General features: G+C 41.2%; 1 protein-coding gene across 2 annotated transcripts; it reads left to right on the top strand.

Moving 5' to 3' along the window:
* The first annotated feature begins 1,017 nt into the window (after window positions 1–1,017).
* On the top strand, window positions 1,018–15,102 carry ubl7a (ubiquitin-like 7a (bone marrow stromal cell-derived)). 2 transcript variants are annotated; one of them, XR_009654081.1, is made up of 10 exons: window positions 1,018–1,418; window positions 1,507–1,626; window positions 4,653–4,735; window positions 4,821–4,905; window positions 6,640–6,697; window positions 6,886–7,019; window positions 9,616–9,665; window positions 10,349–10,525; window positions 10,770–10,933; window positions 12,691–12,780. XR_009654081.1 is itself a non-coding variant. In XM_060914798.1 (10 exons), the coding sequence occupies exons 1-10, from the start codon at window positions 1,235–1,237 to the stop codon at window positions 13,175–13,177; spliced, it is 1,140 nt and encodes a 379-aa protein (XP_060770781.1). In that variant the 5' UTR covers window positions 1,018–1,234; the 3' UTR covers window positions 13,178–15,102. The 2 variants fall into 2 exon arrangements, 1 of the variants encoding a protein (XP_060770781.1); XM_060914798.1 differs by lacking the exon at window positions 10,770–10,933 and adding an exon at window positions 13,040–15,102 and having other exon boundaries at window positions 12,691–12,801.
* Window positions 15,103–19,068: the final 3,966 nt, after the last annotated feature.

The raw sequence follows: 19,068 nt of genomic DNA, 5'->3' as shown, positions 1-19,068 counted from the left end.
AGCCTATCCCAGCTGACTATGGGCGAAAGGCGGGGTACACCCTGGACAAGTCACCAGGTCATCACAGGGCTGACACATAGACAACCATTCACACCTACGGTCAATTTAGAGCCACCAGTTAACCTAACCTGCATGTCTTTGGACTGTGGGGGAAACCGGAGCACCCGGAGGGGACCCTTGTCGGCCATGGTGCTCGAACCTGGACCTTCTTGCTGTAAGGCGACAGCGCTAACCACTACACCACTGTGCCATACTTACAAGGGACATACTTTCATATATATATATATATATATATATATAAACCGAACCTGGTCCAGGATATGCACTTTAAAAGCGCTATAGAAATAAACTTGACTTGACGCGAAGCGTGGCTGATGAGGTCTCCACTCCTTCCAAACAATTATAAATTATAACTAACAGTTCAATCATCTCATCTCATTATCTCTAGCCGCTTTATCCTTCTACAGGGTCGCAGGCAAGCTGGAGCCCATCCCAGCTGACTACGGGCGAAAGGCGGGGTACACCCTGGACAAGTCGCCAGGTCATCACAGGGCTGACACATAGACACAGACAACCATTCACATTCATACCTATGGTCAACTTAGAGTCACCAGTTAACCTAACCTGCATGTCTTTGGACTGTGGGGGAAACCGGAGCACCCGGAGGAAACCCACGCGGACACGGGGAGAACATGCAAACTCCGCACAGAAAGGCCCTCGCCGGCCCCGGGGCTCGAACCCAGGTCCTTCTTGCTGTGAGGCGACAGCGCTAACCACTACACCACCGTGCCGCCCACAGTTCAATCAAAGTGATGTTTTATAAAAGACTATCTTATTTATTTGGATTTACTGTATTCCCATCAGTCCCTCTTCCTGTTGACTCATTTGTTGCCTGTAAACAGCGACCTCGTCCCTTCATTGTAAGCCAGAAACTACAAAAGAAATGGCGCATGACTACAAATCCCATAAGCACCCTCATGCTCTGTGTTTACGTCATTCCGCACGAATGAAAACAAGGATGAGTTTGCTAGTGTACAACTTCATTAGTAACTAGATATATCTTTTAAGAGTTTAAAATAATACCTCGTTCTTTGTATTATTGCTTATTTTTTTTTGTCTTAAACCTGCTTTCTGTCGTCACTCTTTATTAAGAATAAAACGTTAGGAAGAGTATCTTGCTATAATTCCTGTTTTGTGACATATTACTCACTGATTTCCCTTTGGCACCTGAAACATGGCCGTTTCCGAGTGGCGTCTGTCGCTGAAGTTAATGGACCAGCCTTCCCTTCCGAAGTCGGTGCTTCAGTTCCCAGAAGCAGAACCCGGTGATGTTCCTCCTGGTCAGTACCGCGTCGCGACTCTTAAGCAGCTCGTCTCAGTGCAGTTACCGGATGCGATCCCAGACCCTGAGCTCATAGGTGGGTTAATCACGACTGTAAACTCAGTACATTTGAACACGTCCTGTGAGAAACCCAACGCACGACCATTATAATATGTGTTTTGCAGAGTTGGTGTACTGTGGCAGGAAGCTGAGGGATGAACTCACGTTAGACTCTTACGGGATCCAATCAGGATCAACAGTGCACATCCTGAGAAAGTCATGGCCAGAACCTGAGATCCAACCAGGTAAGCCTCTGTACTGACACTGACTTGTAGTAATTGGGGTTCAAATATTCTTCCATCCATCCATCCATCCATCCATCAGGCTTGTAGTACTTGAGACTAGGACTCAGACTCGCAAACTGAAACTTTGAGTGTTTAGTCTGTGTGTAGTTCTTATCTAGTGTTTACACTGTTTATATTGTCCGAGTGTTTAGTCTATGTCTTGTGCTTATACTGTTTACTGTTTGAGTGTTTAGTCTGTCTAGTTCCTATCTAGAGTGTTTATACTGTTTATATTGTCTGTTTGAAGTTCTTATCTAGTGCTTATACTGTTTATCTCATCTCATTGTCTCTAGCCGCTTTATCCTGTTCTACAGGGTCGCAGGCAAGCTGGAGCCTATCCCAGCTGACTACGGGCGAAAGGCGGGGTACACCCTGGACAAGTCTCCAGGTCATCACAGGGCTGACACATAGACACAGACAACCATTCACACTCACATTCACACCTACGGTCAATTTAGAGTCACCAGTTAGCCTAACCTGCATGTCTTTGGACTGTGGGGGAAACCGGAGCACCCGGAGGAAACCCACGCGGACACGGGGAGAACATGCAAACTCCACACAGAAAGGCCCTCGCCGGCCACGGGGCTCGAACCCGGACCTTCTTGCTGTGAGGCGACAGCGCTAACCACTACACCACCGTGCCGCCCTACTGTTTATTTATACTGTTTATATTGTTTGAGTGTTTAGTCTATGTCTAGTTCCTATCTAGAGTGTTTATATTGTTTTTTTTCAATTATTCTATTTTTATTTTTTGCATTGCCTGTTTGCACCGTGGGTCAGAGAGGACTGATATTTCATCTGTGCTGTATGTCGAGCATGTATAGCATAGTTGACTTGACTTTATTCATCACACACTTGTGAAATTCCTCTCTGCATTTAACCCATACGCACACGTGAGCAATGAGCACACACACATACCCAGAGCAGTGGGCAGCCATGCTAACAGCGCCCGGGGAGCAGTTGGGAGTTAGGTGCCTCGCTTAAGGCCGTCCCATATTAACCTAACCGCATGTAGGGGAAACCGGAGCACCTGGAGGAAACCCACGCAGACACGGGGAGAACATGCAAACTCCACACTCCCGCCGGCCGCTGGGATCGAACCCAGAACCTTCTTGCTTCTTCTTCACTTACACCACCGTGCCGAGGTGGAGACGAGGACTCAGATTTTTCCTTTATTTTTTGTCACATGCCATAATAATTTGGCAGAAGATATTTATATCTAGGCAGCACGGTGGTGTACTGGTTAGCACTGTCGCCTCACAGCAAGAAGGTCCTGGGTTCGAGCCCAGCGGCCGACGAGGGCCTTTCTGTGCGGAGTTTGCATGTTGTCCATGTGGATTTCCTCCAGGTGCTCTGGTTTCCCCCCACAGTCCAAAGACATGCAGCTTAGGTTAATTGACTGCGTCACATCCATAACGGAATTATGTCACATCCATAACGCTGATTTTTTCTTCCTAGATTCTGCTTGAAATAGAAAATATTTTAAACAAAGGCTTTTTTTATTTTCAGCTAAGACTCCTTTATTAAATGCATGCCTGCATTTGGATATTATGTTTGCAATTTCACAGAGTTTGATGAATATGTGTAGTCACCCTGGAAATGGGGTATTTTTTCCGTCACATCCATAACGCATGTCTTTTTTGGCATTTTCTAGAGTTCTAAATGTACTATGGGAATTCTTTTTTTCCCATGACTTCTCCAATATGAGAGGTCTTAAAAATATACAACAAATTTTAAAATACTGGAAAGGAATAAAAATTAACTAGGTCAGTTGTTGCCATTTTGAGTCCAAATGTCACATCCATAACGCTGGAATTGCTCATAGACATGGCATATGTTTAGAAAATCAGCAATTTAGCCACCATAACCCTTTGAAAAACTCTCTAAATATCAGCTAAAACTATCAAAGTTCTTAAATAATATTTAGGATGGCTATTGTTTTGCTGTTTTTTGGATTTTAGCATACATTTCTGTGGCTTGTGGCAATAATATAGAATTGTACATGATCAAAGTTGATTTTAGCTTGGGTTTTACATTATAAGAAAGAAAGACTGACAGTGACATATTAGGTTGGTTACAAATTGGTTCAACTTATTCACATCTGTAAAATACAGGCCTAGGTGATATCTCTGGGAGTGGTTTTGATGTATTACATGTTGCTTTATTTTTGCATGGTGAGGTTGACATTTACATGGAATTGCCCTATACTAAGTTCTAGGTGAGTGCATGGTGTCCTGTGATGAACTAGTGTCCCAGGTACATTCCTGGCTCACAATAAGAGTTCCTGGTATAAACTCTGGATCCACCACAGCAATGAGCAATGGGCAGGATAAAGTGGCTACTGAAGATAAATGAATTTTCTGAATGTCAACTGATCTTTTAGGTCCCCACCTGCCTGCAGCTTGGAGCAATCCAGTTGTCCCTGTTGTAATAGCAGAGCACCGACTAGTGGCCTAGTGGTTGCGTGTCCGCCTCTCGATCGGGAGATCGTGAGTTCTATTCACGGTCGGGTCATACCAAAGACCATCATAAAAATGGTACCCACTACCATCTGGAAAGGCATGCTGCAATACAGATGTGCATGGGGAGTTGAACTCTCGTGGTTACCAGAGGACTAGCCCCCCACTGTAACCCTAGCTATGTAATAGGCGAGAGGCCGAGGGCTACGGAAACGGAGATCGGTGCCGCCCGATGCGCCACCATCAGAGTTGGGCCTGGTTAGTACTTGAGTGGGAGACTGCCAAGGAATACCAGGTGCTGGGCGTGGGAAGGACTTTAACTTTTTTTTTTTTAATAGCAGAGCTGTGTAAACCCCCCCCCAATTTTTGAGTCAATTTGATAGCAGCAGCCGTGTTTGTATATCCTTTGGATTTGTATGTTTCTGGGTTTTGAGCTTGGTAGGTTTGTGTTCATTTTTGTTAGTCCAGTTTGTATAGGTCTTTGGTCAGTACTGTTATTAAATGTACCTCCTTCTTGTATTATTTTAGAGCCAGTGGACAGGGTGACAGCGGCAAGAGAATTTCGTGTCCTGCAGGCAGCTCTTCACACCAGCACAGCGTACAGAGACTCGGTATGATCAGTTGTCCCACTCATGTATTCTGTGTGGAGGAATTGATGTGTTCTGATGTGACTGTGGATTCTTGTCTTTTATTCAGGTGTTTAAGATGCTAAACAACAAGGAGTCTTTGGATCAAATCATTGTGGCAACACCTGGCTTGAGTAGTGACGCAATGGCCCTAGGTAGGCTACCTCTTCATTTATAGCTTTGAGGACTTAAATTAATTGGATTTTTGTACATAAGGAATTTTCTTGAAGTTGGAATACAATTTACAACCCATTTCCAAAAAAACTGAGATGCTATGTAAACTGTAAATAAAAACAGAATACGATGATGTGCAAATCATGGAAACCCTATATTTCATTGAAAATAGTACAAAGACAATATATCAAATGTCGAAACTGAGAAATGTTTTTATTTATTTATTTTTTGTTAAATGTATGTTCATTTTGAAATGGTTGCCATGAATGTGTTTCAAAAAATTGGGGCAGGGGCATGTTTACCACTGTGTTGCATCACCTCTGTTTTTTACAACACTCTGTAACTGGAAACTGAGGAGACTAACTGCTGTAGTTTTGAAAGTGAAATGTCCCATTCTTGCTTGATGTAGGATTTCAGCTGCTCAACAGTTTTGGGTCTCCTTTGTACTTCATAATGCACCAAATGTTTTCAATAGGAGACATGTTTGGACTGCAGGCAGGCCAGTTTAGCACCTAGACTCTTTTACTATGGAGGTATGCAGTTGTAATATGTGCAGAATACACTTTGTCATTGTCTTACCTAACTAAGGAAGGCCTCCCCCCCAAAATAAAAGAAAAAAAAAGGGACATTGGTTGGCAGCATGTTGCTCCAAAACCTCTACAGATCATTCAGCATTAATGGTGGCTTCCTAGATGTGAAAGCTACCCATGTCATGTGCACTAATGCATCCTCATACCATCACAGATGCTGGCTTTTGAACTGTGCACTGATAACAAGCTGGAAGGTCCCTTTCCTCTTTAGCCTGGAGGATGTGGTGTCCATGATTTCTAAAAGGAATTCCAGTTTTCGATTTGTCAGGCGAAAGGACAGTTTCCCACTTCACCTCAGTCCATCATAAATGAGCTCAACCCCAGAGAAGGCCGCCATGTTTGTTTCTGGATATTGTTTATATATGGTTTTAACTTGCATTTGTGGAGGTGCTGATGAATTGTGTTCACAAATGATGGTTTTCTGAAGTGTTCCTGAGCCCATGCAGTGATTTTCCACTACAGAATCATGCCTGTTTTTAATGCAGTGTCGCCTGAGGGGCTGAAGATCATGGTCATGATTTCTCCAGATTCTCTGAATCTTTTCATGATATTATGTACTGTAGAGGATATGATCCCCAAATTCGTTGCAATTTTACATTTTGAGGAATGTTATTCTTAAATGCACTATTTGCCCATGCAGTCTTTTTCAGAGCGGTGAACTCCTCCTCATCTTTACTTCTGAGAGACTCCACCTCTCGGATGCTCTTTTTATAACCAATCATGTTACTGACCTGTTGACAATTAACTTAATTATTTTTTTTAAGCATTACACAAAGTTTTGTCTTTTGTTGCCCCTGTCCCAACATTTTTTTTGAAATGTGTTGCTGGCAGTAAATTCAAAATCAGCATATTTTTCAAAAAACAATAAGATTTTTCAGTTTCAACATTTGATATGTTGTCTTTGTACTATGTTCAATGAAATATAGGGTTTCCATGATTTTCAGATCATCATATTCTGTTTTTATTTACAGTTTACACAGCGTTCCAACTTTTTTTGGAAACGGGTCTGTATACAACAGATGCAATACAATTTAAATGATATACAATTCAATAGTTTTACAGTCAATAATTATAATGTTGGCATGCTGACAGAAGTACCTCATAATATTAAGTGTTTTCTTTTAGGTGTGCTTCAAGACAAGGACCTCTTTGTGCAATTCACAGATCCAAACATGCTTGATATGTGAGTAAAACGAGGGGATATGTAAAAGAAAACCAAAAAAACCTGCCTCAGTTTCATTTCTTTTCTGGCTGGATGCACTTGAAAAGATATAGCTCTGTGTTCTGTCCATCTGAATTAGAATTCTTAAAATGATACAAGTAGTAAATTAAAAGTAGGTTTATTTCCCCAACTTTTTGTGTCTCCACTAGGTTGATTAGCTCTCACCCAGCATTGGTTAATGCCATTATTCTGGTACTGCATTCTGTAGCGGGTAGTGTTCCCACCCAGCAGAGTGCCAGCTCTTCGAGAAATGTATCCTCCAGCTCTTACAGTGACATGCCAGGTACAACAAGGCTTTAAAGGAACAGTCCACCGTACTTCCATAATGAAATATGCTCTTATCTGAATTGAGACGAGCTGCTCCGTACCTCTCTGAGCTTTGCGCGACCTCCCAGTCAGTCAGACGCAGTCAGACGCGCTGTCACTCCTGTTAGCAATGTAGCTAGGCTCAGTATGGCCAATGGTATTTTTGGGGGCTGTAGTTAGATGCGACCAAACTCTTCCGCGTTTTTCCTGTTTACATAGGTTTATATGACCAGTGACATGAAACAAGTTCAGTTACACAAATTGAAACGTAGCGATTTTCTATGCTATGGAAAGTCCGCACTATAATGACAGGCGTACTAACACCTTCTGCGCACTTCGGCAGCGCATTGATTTCTGAGCTCCGTATCAATGCGCTGCCGAAGCGCGCAGAAGGTGTTAGTACGCCTGTCATTATAGTGCGGACTTTCCATAACATAGAAAATCGCTACGTTTCAATTTGTGTAACTGAACTTGTTTCATGTCACTGGTCATATAAACCTATGTAAACAGGAAAAACATGGAAGAGTTTGGTCGCATCTAACTACAGCCCCCAAAAATACCATTGGCCATACTGAGCCTAGCTACATTGCTAACAGGAGTGACAGCGCGTCTGACTGCGTCTGACTGACTGGGAGGTCGCGCAAAGCTCGGATAGTTATGGAGCAGCTCGTCTCAATTCAGATAAGAGCATATTTCATTATGGAAGTACGGTGGACTGTCCCTTTAAAATAAGAGCTTTCATTTATAATTTTCTTTAGTGCCCTACTGCAAGGGCTGGGCAATGTTCTGAAAGAGTGTTGATACGGTAGCTGAATACTGTATCTTCCAAGATGTATTTAGTAATGTACACTACCATTCAAAAGTTTGGGGTCACCCAGACAATTTTGTGTTTTCCATGAAAAGTCACGCTTTTATTTACCACCATAAGTTGTAAAATGAATAGAAAATATAGTCAAGACATTTTTCTGGCCATTTTGAGCATTTAATCGACCCCACAAATGTGATGCTCCAGAAACTCAATCTGCTCAAAGGAAGGTCAGTTTTATAGCTTCTCTAAAGAGCTCAACTGTTTTCAGCTGTGCTAACATGATTGTACAAGGGTTTTCTAATCATCCATTAGCCTTCTGAGGCAATGAGCAAACACATTGTACCATTAGAACACTGGAGTGAGAGTTGCTGGAAATGGGCCTCTATACACCTATGGAGATATTGCACCAAAAACCAGCAGCTAGAATAGTCATTTACCACATTAGCAATGTATAGAGTGTATGTCTGATTAGTTTAAAGTGATCTTCATTGAAAAGAACAGTGCTTTTCTTTCAAAAATAAGGAAATTTCAAAGTGACCCCAAACTTTTGAACGGTAGTGTATTCCTTCACAAAGCATGAAAAGTAACTTGGAGTACATCCTGTGGACTTAGTCCTCTTGTAGGATGTGCAGGGGTCCCCTATACATGGGGAAATACCGATATGACATTCTTAAAAAGTAACTGTATTCTGAATGCTGCCTTTTTCAAGGTGGAAGTAAAGATACTTCAGTTTTTATCCCCCACTGGCCGAAAGGCCCGAAGGGGATTATGTCGTCGATTTCTGTCTGTCCATCCTGGGAAGGGTGCTCACCTCCTGAAATCAACTCCTCTCACAATTTTTGGAGGAATTTCACGAAACTTGGCAGGATTCTTTGCTATATGTCGGTAATACGCATATTGTAATTTCGTTAAATTGGGTCACATTTTACCAGAGTTTCAGGCCTTGATTAACAAAATTATACTTTGACAATTTCATGAGGGTGTGTTTTCCTTCTGAAATCAACTCCTCTCACAATTTGTGGAGGAATTTCACCAAACTTGGAAAAAGGCATTGTTATATGACAGTTATACGCATAATTAAATTTTGTTTAATTTGGGCAAATTTTACCAGTTATGCCATTGATTATTAACAAACTTGTACTTTGGCAGTTTCATCAAGGTGTGCTTGCTTTCTGAAATCAACTTCCCTCACAATTTTTATTATCCCCCGCTGGCCGAAAGGCCCGAAGGGGGATTATATCGTGGCGATGTCCATCTGTCTCCGGGAAGGGTACTCACCTTCTGAAATTAACTCCTCTCACAATTTTTGGAGGAATTTCATGAAATTTGACAGGATTCTTTGTTATATCTCAGTAATACGCATATTGCAATTTCATCCAATTCAGTCGCATTTTACCAGAGTTATGGCAGAGTTGCCAGCGGGGGATATTGTGCTCTCAGAGCACTCGTGTATTTTTTTTTTTTCCAAACTTTGTTTATTAAGTTTCACAAGAAAATACAATTGTGTCACCAGTACCTTACAAAAAGTATAACAGAATAAGTATAAATATGTGTATATATAAGATATAAACTTTCTACTCTTGTGTATTTTGAATACATAACATGATTACTCATATTTTGTTACAGCTAAACTCTGCCTACTATGAATGGCAGAATAGATTTTATCAGCTTAAAAGGTCTCATAGTCAGTTATCAAATTCTAATGACTATAAACCAGGGCCATGATACTTTAAAGCATCTACAAAAACACTTCTTCCATCTGCAGGTGGTTTTCTCTTTGAAGGCATGTCGGACGATGAGGAAGAATTCCCATCTGTAAGCCATAACATAAGTTCATTTTAAGACGTGCAACCCCCAAATCAGAAAAAGTTGGGATGGTATGGAAAATGCAAATAAAAAAATGAAAGCAATCATTTCTAAATTTACTTTCACTTGTGTTTCATTGCAGACAGTGTGAACCCAAGATATTTCATGTTTTGTCTGGTCAACTTAAGTTAATTTTGTAAACAGACCTCCATTCCTGTGTTTCAGGCCTGCAACACGTTACAAAAAAAGCTGAGATGGTGCAATTTAGGGCTAGTAATGAGGCAGGAATTTGTAGGAAGTATGTGACAAAAATAACACCTGAAACGCTTCATTACTTTGTGTCTTCAAAAAACATCTTTTAAGTGTTGTGAGAAGGAATGGCAACATTACAAAATGGTAATTGCAAGAATCAAAACTGAAATAAATGTTTATGTTGAAAAACAGTAAAATTAATGTGGTAGAACATCAAATAATATACTCTTCTGTTGTTTTGAGTGCAATACGGGTGAAAGATGATTTACAAATCATTGTTTTCAGTTTAATTTCAATTTCAACATACTGTCCCAACTATTTCTGATTTGGGGTTATATTTGTCATACGGAATATGCAGTTGTTTTGTGTGTTATGTGGGTTTATTTTATTTTTTATTTTTTTGTCCCTCCAACTCGGTTAACTGTTCTGATCTGTAACAGGGGAATCGCAGTGGGCCGTCCTCAAGTTCTGCAGGTTCTTCAGGCCTGAGGCCTGCTACTTTAGGTTACAGTGGAGCAGTAGGGCCCAGGCCCATCACACAGAGTGAACTCGCTACAGCTCTGGCCCTAGCCAGTACTCCTGAAAGCAGTGCTGTTACACCGACCACAGGAAACCAGGTACATTATTGGGTCCAATTGAAGTAATTTTGAGTGAATGTAAATACGGATTGCAATTACTATCTGAAAGATACAGGATGGTTTCTAATCATATCTAATACAAATATTCATCGAAACATGTAACAGATGAACTTGCATGCAGAGAATACAACTGTACACTTAAATTGTTGATGTCTGTAGGGTAAACTGGGTGAAGTAAAATAAACCTAATAATCTATACCAGCGTTTCTCAACCTTTTTTCAGTCACGGCACCCTTCAGAAGTATGCAAATTCTCAAGGCACCCCCATATAAAATACACGCAGTCACGCTGACCATACGCTGACCCCGGCAGTGACGTTGTGACATGAGAAAGGGGGCCATGAGACAAATTTTGATGATGCATGAGGCGGCGATGATCTGCATTAGTGTAACTATTGTTTTTTTAAATTTTAATTAATTTTATTTATTTCAATGTTAGAATATATAATTTTTTGACGGCACCCCTAACGAAGCCAGATGGCACCCCAGGGTGCCGCGGCACCCCGGTTGAGAAAGGCTGATCTACAGTATACTATAAAGGAGAATTGTATTTTAAATAAACTTTAGTGACTATGTAACCCTTTCTTAAAATTATCTTTCACACAAATATCACTTAGGTGCAACTCATTGACAACCCCCAAATCAGAAAAAGTTGGGTGGTATGAAAAATGCAAAAAAAAAAAAGAGAGAGCAGTAATTTCTAAATTTACTTTGACCTTGTATTTCATGTTTTGTCTGGTCAACTTCATTTGTTAATATACATGCACTACTGTGTTTCAGTCCTGCAACGCATTTAAAAAATGTTGGGACGGGGCAACTTAAGGCTATTAATGAGGTAAAATAATTAAATAATGATGTGATTTGAAACAGGTGATTGTAATAATGATTTGGTACAAAATCAGTATCCCGGAATGGCCTAGTCTTCTGGACCAAAGACAGAAAGGACCATCCAGACTGTTACTATTACAGCAAGTCCAAAAGCCAGGGTCTGCATTGGTATGGGGTTGTGACGGTGCCCTTTGCAGAGGTAACTTACACTTCTGTGATGGCAGCATTAATGCAGAAAAGTACACTGAGATTTTGGAGCAACAGATGCTGCCTTCAAGACGACATCTTTTCCAGGGATATTTCAACAAGACAATGCAAAACCACATTCTGCACACATTACAAAGGCATGGCTGTGGAAGGAGAGGGTGTCTGTCCCCTCTGTCCCCAATAGTAAATGTGTGGTGAATTTTGAAACAAAAAAAATGACGGCCCCGTACTGTTGCACACCTTAAGACCTGTTTGCTGGAAGAATGGGACAAAATAACACCTGAAACGCTTTATTGCTTGGTGTCTTCAATCCCTAAACAGCTTTCTTTAAGTGTTGTGAGAAGGAATGACAACATTACAAAGTGGTAACTGCACAGTAAAAATCATAGTGTCAATTTTACTCTTTAAGAGTTGAATTTAACTCTCTGTCAGATAACATTTGGTCCCACTCAAAATCAGTGTAAAATTTACTCTATAGCCAGTGTAAGATTTTTAGAGTTAATTTTACTCTATTTTGTGTCAAAATTAACAATGAGGTGTGTAAAAATATTTAACACTATAGATAGTGTAAGATTTTCAGAGTTAATCTGACTCTATATTGTATTTTCGCGGGGAATCATCAGCCTGCAGAGTAGATTTTGTCGTTGTGTGCAAGTGGGAATTAACTCTCACTTTTGACACTACCATTTAGACGATTTTACTCTGCATAGTGTTATAACTACTCTATCCAGAGGAAAATAGGTTTACACTGCAATATTGACACTCCATTTTTTTACTGTGTGCTTTACTGTCCCAACTTTTTTTTTTGAAGTCTGTTGCAAGAATCAAAATTGGAATGCGTTTATTAATTAAAAATAAAAATAAAATTCACAAGGTAAAGCAGTAAAAATGTGCTGCTGTGTTTTGAATTCAATACAGGTCGAACATGATTTGCAAATCTTTGTTTTCTATTTTAATTTCAGCATACCGTCCCAACTTTTTCTGATTTGGGGTTGTAATTCATAGGATGATTAATATCTAATGATGGTGGCGGAGTCATACCATTTTTGTATGGTTATATTTTACTTTTGAATTTGCATATCCTGATTTGTATTTCAACGTCCTCATTAGGGAGCTTCATCAGGGGTTTCCCCTATCCCCGCAGGAACTCCGATAACAAATGACCTTTTTAACCAGGCCCTGCAGCAAGCCTTGCAGGTGTCTAACATATCGTCCCTGCAAGTGAGTGCCCACAAACCCTATCATTTTAATAAGACGTATAGCCTGGTATGTAGTTTATTTCATTTTATTGAGAAAACTGTAATTTATCGGTTTTATTCCAAAGTACCACTTCTTAAAAACATTAAAATTGCAGCTATGCTTAGGGTTTACTGTTGCTGATAATCAAGTGTCTAATAGGAAGACTTGGGATGATTATTTAAATGTGACATTGGGTAAATGTGGATGTGTGTTTGTTTAGAGTCAGTGGCAATCTCAGCTCCAGCAACTGCGTGATATGGGAATCCAGGATGAGGACTTGATTCTGCGAGCTCTACAGGCCACTGGAGGAGACATCCAAGCTGCCCTAGAGCTCATTTTTGCTGGGGGAGCTCCATGAGATGCTGCATAATCAAAGAACATACTCTGTAATATTTATGCAGTTATAGCTGTTCATTCTTTCAAATCATTCTTAAATATTTTAAATGGAAAAGCTGTTCACACTTTTTTCCTGATATGCTGACATAAATATCTTATTTATTTTAATGTAATTGATTATGGGCATATACAGTCTGCTCCAGAATTAATGGCACCCTGGCTCCCAAGTGGTGCAATGCAAAAGCGCTTCTCTGTTGTTTTGGAGAATGCGAGTTTGATTCCCGATGATGCCAAAGCCACCCATGGTCAGGAGTCTAAAAGAGTAAAACTGGCGATGCTTTCTGGGTGGGAAGGGTGGCACACTGTCAATCGCATAAACACTAGTCAATCATGGGTTTGTGTAAGTTCATGGATGTGGAAGAGGGTAGATAGCGCTTTCCTCTGTGTATGTTACTGTATGCTGTCGTATGACGCAGCATGAGCACCAGTTTGGAAAGATTGGCTTCACATTGGCAGGCTTCATGTGTCTCAGAGGAAGCATGTGTTAACCTTCACCCTCCCTGATTAGAAGCACAAAAAACAGTGAATATTTTTTTTTCTTTCTTTCAGGTGGGTTACTGTGTGTGTGTGTGTGTGTGTGTGTGTGTGTGTGTGTGTGTGTGTGTGTGTGTGTGTGTGAAACCATTTTTGGGGTGATTTGGAAGTATGTTTGTAAAACTTGTACGTTTGAAAACTGTATCAGTGAACAGGTCTAAACCTCCTGGCAGAGGCATCCAAGTTTTGGGCTGAAATATCCTGGTACTTAACGGAATTCATAATGCCATCAGTCTTCACAAGAGCCTCTGAACCACCATTTTGTGAGGTGATCTCAGGAAGGGCTTCTTTTTTGCAATGTTTCCAGTTTTTTTTTTTTAGCTCATCCAGCCGCAGGCCAGGCCGTATGAGCTTATGCGATCACGCGTCGTCGATCCGTCGTCGTCATCCAGCCACGATTTACAAAAATTGCTACTCCTCCTACAGGATTGATCGGATTTCGATCAAACTTGCATACAATGTTCCCCAGGTGGATGTGTGTAAAAGTTGTCAAGATGGTGGCGCCACATGTCATATTTACGATTTTATGGGCGTTTTGGCCAGTATGAGCTACAGCCACATTGAGGCTTTTTTTTTTTTGTGAAAGTGGTGTGTAATGGTTGATTTTGAAAGAGAATCAGCTAAACTGTAAGACTCAGTTCTAAAACTGTGATACAGGGAACAGGTTCTTGGGGACCTTTTTAAAAAAAATTTTATAATAATAATACAGGGTTAGTCAAAATTATGTTAACACATGGATTATTTTTCTCCTGCAGATAGACGTACGCCATGGGTGACAGATTAAATGGTACCGTCGCTTGCTGGTTTTTGTGTGTTGAACACGATGGCGAACAGGTTGAGGCCGTCCTGTAAATAATTTTGCACATATGATGTATATTTTGTGAATAAATGGTTTCTACCATTTAAGTGTTAACATAATTTTGACTGACCCTGTAGTAGTAGTAGTAGTAGCAGCAGCAGTAGTAATGATGATGATAGAATGACAATTTGTATTTATTTAAATTATTCCTTAGGGTTGTCAGTAATTTTAGCACATATATTTTTTGAGAGAAAATATTATTATATGAATAATAATTTTCAGGAAGGGTCCCAATGATTCTGGAAGGCACTGTATTATTTCCTTTCAAATATGCCATTGCTAATATTGGCATTTGTGATTATATTTTGTGGAAATTGATTCTGAAGAATTTGTTCACTGGGCGAACACACGCACAAGTGCACATCAGAAACATACAACATCTAACTGACACTGAGCTTTATGTCTCTGCAATGAAAATAAACACATTTGAATTATTCAACGAAATAAACGTTTTCATTGCTCTGGGATAACTAACGCCATGATGTCATGCAGACCACTATCCAGAAGTTGTTGCCATCCACTGGTGCAGTGTACCCTGTTGCCACATTGATCGAAACCCCTTGTTTAATTAACAGTGTACTTACCAGGAAGAGCCATTCATTTGGGTGTGAACTAGCTCAGTTATTACAGTATATGCCTAAATTATTTTTTTCTTGCTTTTCTATACCAATTATAGCATTGTCCTTATTGAAGTATCAGCCTGCCTTGAGTGATTTTGAGTAACATGATATTTATATTACTTTCTAGATAGAAGGCAGAAGTGATTCTTGAAGTTGGACTCACCAGAACTATTACGATGAACAGTATGATAATTTAAAAAAAAGTTAATGTGTTTCTATCATTCATTTGTCAACATTTGAGACACTAAAAAAAAGCACAAGTTGAGCTAACAACAATAAATAATAATGGCAGTAAACAGGTAGAGGAGTGATAGAAATCATTTCAAAATGATTAGACAATTTTTCATTTAAACATTTTAGAGAGTAACAGATAGAAACTAAATGAAAGCAGAAAAAAAGCCAGACAGCAGCCTTTATCAGAGTAAAGCTGATAGATAATCATTCTCATTCATTAATTAATTTATTCATCACTAACTGCGGGCGGCAAGGTGGTGTAGTGGTTAGCGCTGTCGCCTCACAGCAAGAAGGTCCGGGTTCGAGCCCCGTGGCCGGCGAGGGCCTTTCGGAGTTTGCATGTTCTCCCCGTGTCCGCGTGGGTTTCCTCTGGGTGCTCTGGTTTCCCCCACAGTCCAAAGACATGCAGGTTAGGTTAACTGGTGACTCTAAATTGACCATAGGTGTGAATGTGAGTGTGAATGGTTGTCTGTGTCTATGTGTCAGCCCTGTGATGACCTGGCGACTTGTCCAGGGTGTACCCCGCCTTTCGCCCGTAGTCAGCTGGGATAGGCTCCAGCTTGCCTGCGACCCTGTAGAAGGATAAAGCGGCTAGAGATAATGAGATGAGATGAGATCACTAACTGCGGGTGGCAAGGTGGTGTAGTGGTTAGCGCTGTCGCCTCACAGCAAGAAGGTCCGGTTTCGAGCCCTGTGGCCGGCGAGGGCCTTTCGGAGTTTGCATGTTCTCCCCGTGTCCGCGTGGGTTTCCTCCGGGTGCTCCGGTTTCCCCCACAGTCCAAAGACATGCAGGTTAGGTTAACTGGTGACTCTAAATTGACCATAGGTGTGAATGTGAGTGTGAATGGTTGTCTGTGTCTATGTGTCAGCCCTGTGATGACCTGGCGACTTGTCCAGGGTGTACCCCGCCTTTCGCCCGTAGTCAACTGGGATAGGCTCCAGCTTGCCTGCGACCCTGTAGAACAGGATAAACCAGCTAGAGATAATGAGATGAGATCACTAACTGCTTTATCTTGTTCAGGGCTGCGGTGGATCTGGAGCTTATCCCAGGAACACTGAGCATGAGGCAGAAATATGCTCTGAATGGCACACCAATCCTTTGCAGGGAACCATGCATTCATTCCCACACATGCACATTCATGTAGTCATGAGAAAACCTACAGTTTTCTTTTAAAGAGAACATGCAATACTCCGCACAGACAATAACAAGAACTCAGCAAGAAGCTGGAGCTGTGAGGCAGCAACACTCCCAGCTGCACCTCCATGCCAAATTATATTATGGTCCCCAAAACTGAAAACATAAAATTCATAACATTCCCCAAAACTGTTTGTCCACTCCAACACAGTGTAAGAGACTGAATGGAAATATTGCACATTCTTTTTTTATTTTCCATCCATCCATTATCTATACCACTTATCTATTGAGGGTTACAGGGAGCTGACACCAATCCCAGCTGACTCTGGGTGAGGAAACAGCCATTCACTCACATCTATGGGCAATTTAGAGTAGCTATAGTTGTGGTCAGAAGTTTACATATGGCCCTTTTCCACTACCCTTTTTCAGCTCACTTCAGCTCACTTCAGCCCGACACGGCTCGCGTTTCAACTATCCAAAAACAGCACGACTCAGCTAGCTTCAGCCCTGCTTAGCCCCCAAAACTCGCACCGTTTTGGAGTGGGGCTGAAGCGAGCCAAACTGAGCCGAGTGAGGCTGGGGGCGTGAGGAGACACTCCCCTGTGCACTGATTGGTGAGGAGGAGTGTCCTCACATGCCCACACACGCCCCGCGAGCACGCTGGGATCTGTAAACACCGCAAACCCGGAAGAAGGAGAGTTACGAATTACGAGAATTATGAAGCCTTATGCGCCTCGCCTCATCTATACGCTCTTACCAGTATCTGTTGGCGTTGTCGGTGACAACAAGCCACAGCACCAAGACCAGCAACACTAACGACTCCATGTCCTCCATGTTTATTGTTTACTCTCCGGGTTGTGAGACTACCGCTTAAAAGCTCACTGATGTCACTGTTTGCGCCGCCAAACGACATCACGTGACGTCCACCCACTTTCGCTAACTCCACCCAATGTGTCCACCCACTTCCAGCCAGCACGGTTCAGCGCGGTTGTAGTCGAAATGCAACTCCAACAGCCCCACTCAGCCCAACTCAGCACGGCACGGCTCAGCCGCGTTGGTAGTGGAAAAGCGGCAATACAGTGACATGAATGTCATTTTGGATATGATAGTGGGGCTGTTAAGCTCTTATTATCAGAAGAATTGTGCACAAAATGAAAAAAGCATGAAACTTTCAGGGTTTGTTCTTGAAAGCATAAGCTTTAATTTGAGACGTGGAGGCATTCTCAGTTTGACCTCTGGGGTCAGCTAGAGGTCATTGACCTCCATGATGGCACATTTCTATGCATGAAATTAGAAAAGGCTGTATTTTAACACCTAAATGTGATGTAAATATAAAATAAATGTGTTTTTCCATGTTACTGGGCATGAAAAAATCATATATAATACTGATAGTCCTCTGAGGGGTAACTTCAGGGGTCAGGTAGAGGTCATTGACCTTTGAAATTTGAAGTTTCTATGCATGACATTCTAGACGGGTGTATCTTAGGATCTAAATGTGATAGAAATGTGAAATTAATGTGTATTTCCTTGTTTCTGACCATGAGAAACCCATTTTTAATACTGGTATTACTCTTACAGGTCATCTCTGGGGTCAGCTAGAGGTCACTGACCTCCAGCATAATGCATATCTATGCACGAAATTAGAAACGGGTGTATCTTAGGTTCTAAATGTGATAGAAATGTAAACTAAATGTGTATTTCCATGTTTCTGGCCATGATAAACTAATTTCTAATACTGATATCATTTTTATAAGTCACCTCTGAGGTCAGCTAGAGGTCACTGACCTCCACGATAATGCATTTCTAAGCATGAAATTAGAAACAATCTATCTTTGGATTAAAATGTGAAATACTGTAAATGTAAAGTAAATATATGATTCCATGTTTCTGGACATGACACAACTCATTTCTGATAAGTAAAACATCTCCAGTGGTCACAAACTATGTCAGAAGCTGAACACAGTTGCCCCATTTCCATTGATAATTTCAAAGTGAGTAATGTTTTGGAGCATTTGCTCTCATTTGCACTAGAGTTGAAGAATACAGTATATTGTAGTTTAATTTTCAGTCATTTTAATGTTGGACATTGATAGGGCAATTCTAAATTCACAGGAATAACTATATGTCAGTCTAGCAGAGGTAGAGATTCAACGGAATTTTCATGTTCATGTTTTGTGTGTAGCCCATTATTTTCCCGCGGTTCAGAGTGGGGCAAGATCACTGGAAAACATCCCCCCTACACAAGATGCTTTGAGGCAACACATAAAAAGAGCAATGTACCAGGCTAATATATGGAACCTTGCTTTGGTTTCTCAACCATGTTTGCCCAGTCCATCAGACTGGGGATGGATTGACACCGATGCTGGATGGCAGCCACTTTGGACAACACTCCCTGAAGCTTCACAGGCTTGCTATGAACTTGTGCACTGTGGTTGCAAAAAGGGTTGTACTGGGCACTGTAGATGTAAAAA

This window comes from Neoarius graeffei, chromosome 2, assembly GCF_027579695.1.
Source record: "Neoarius graeffei isolate fNeoGra1 chromosome 2, fNeoGra1.pri, whole genome shotgun sequence".
Lineage (NCBI taxonomy): Eukaryota > Metazoa > Chordata > Actinopteri > Siluriformes > Ariidae > Neoarius > Neoarius graeffei.
Note: the sequence above shows the minus strand (reverse complement) of the source record. Positions and strands in the feature narration are given on the sequence as shown.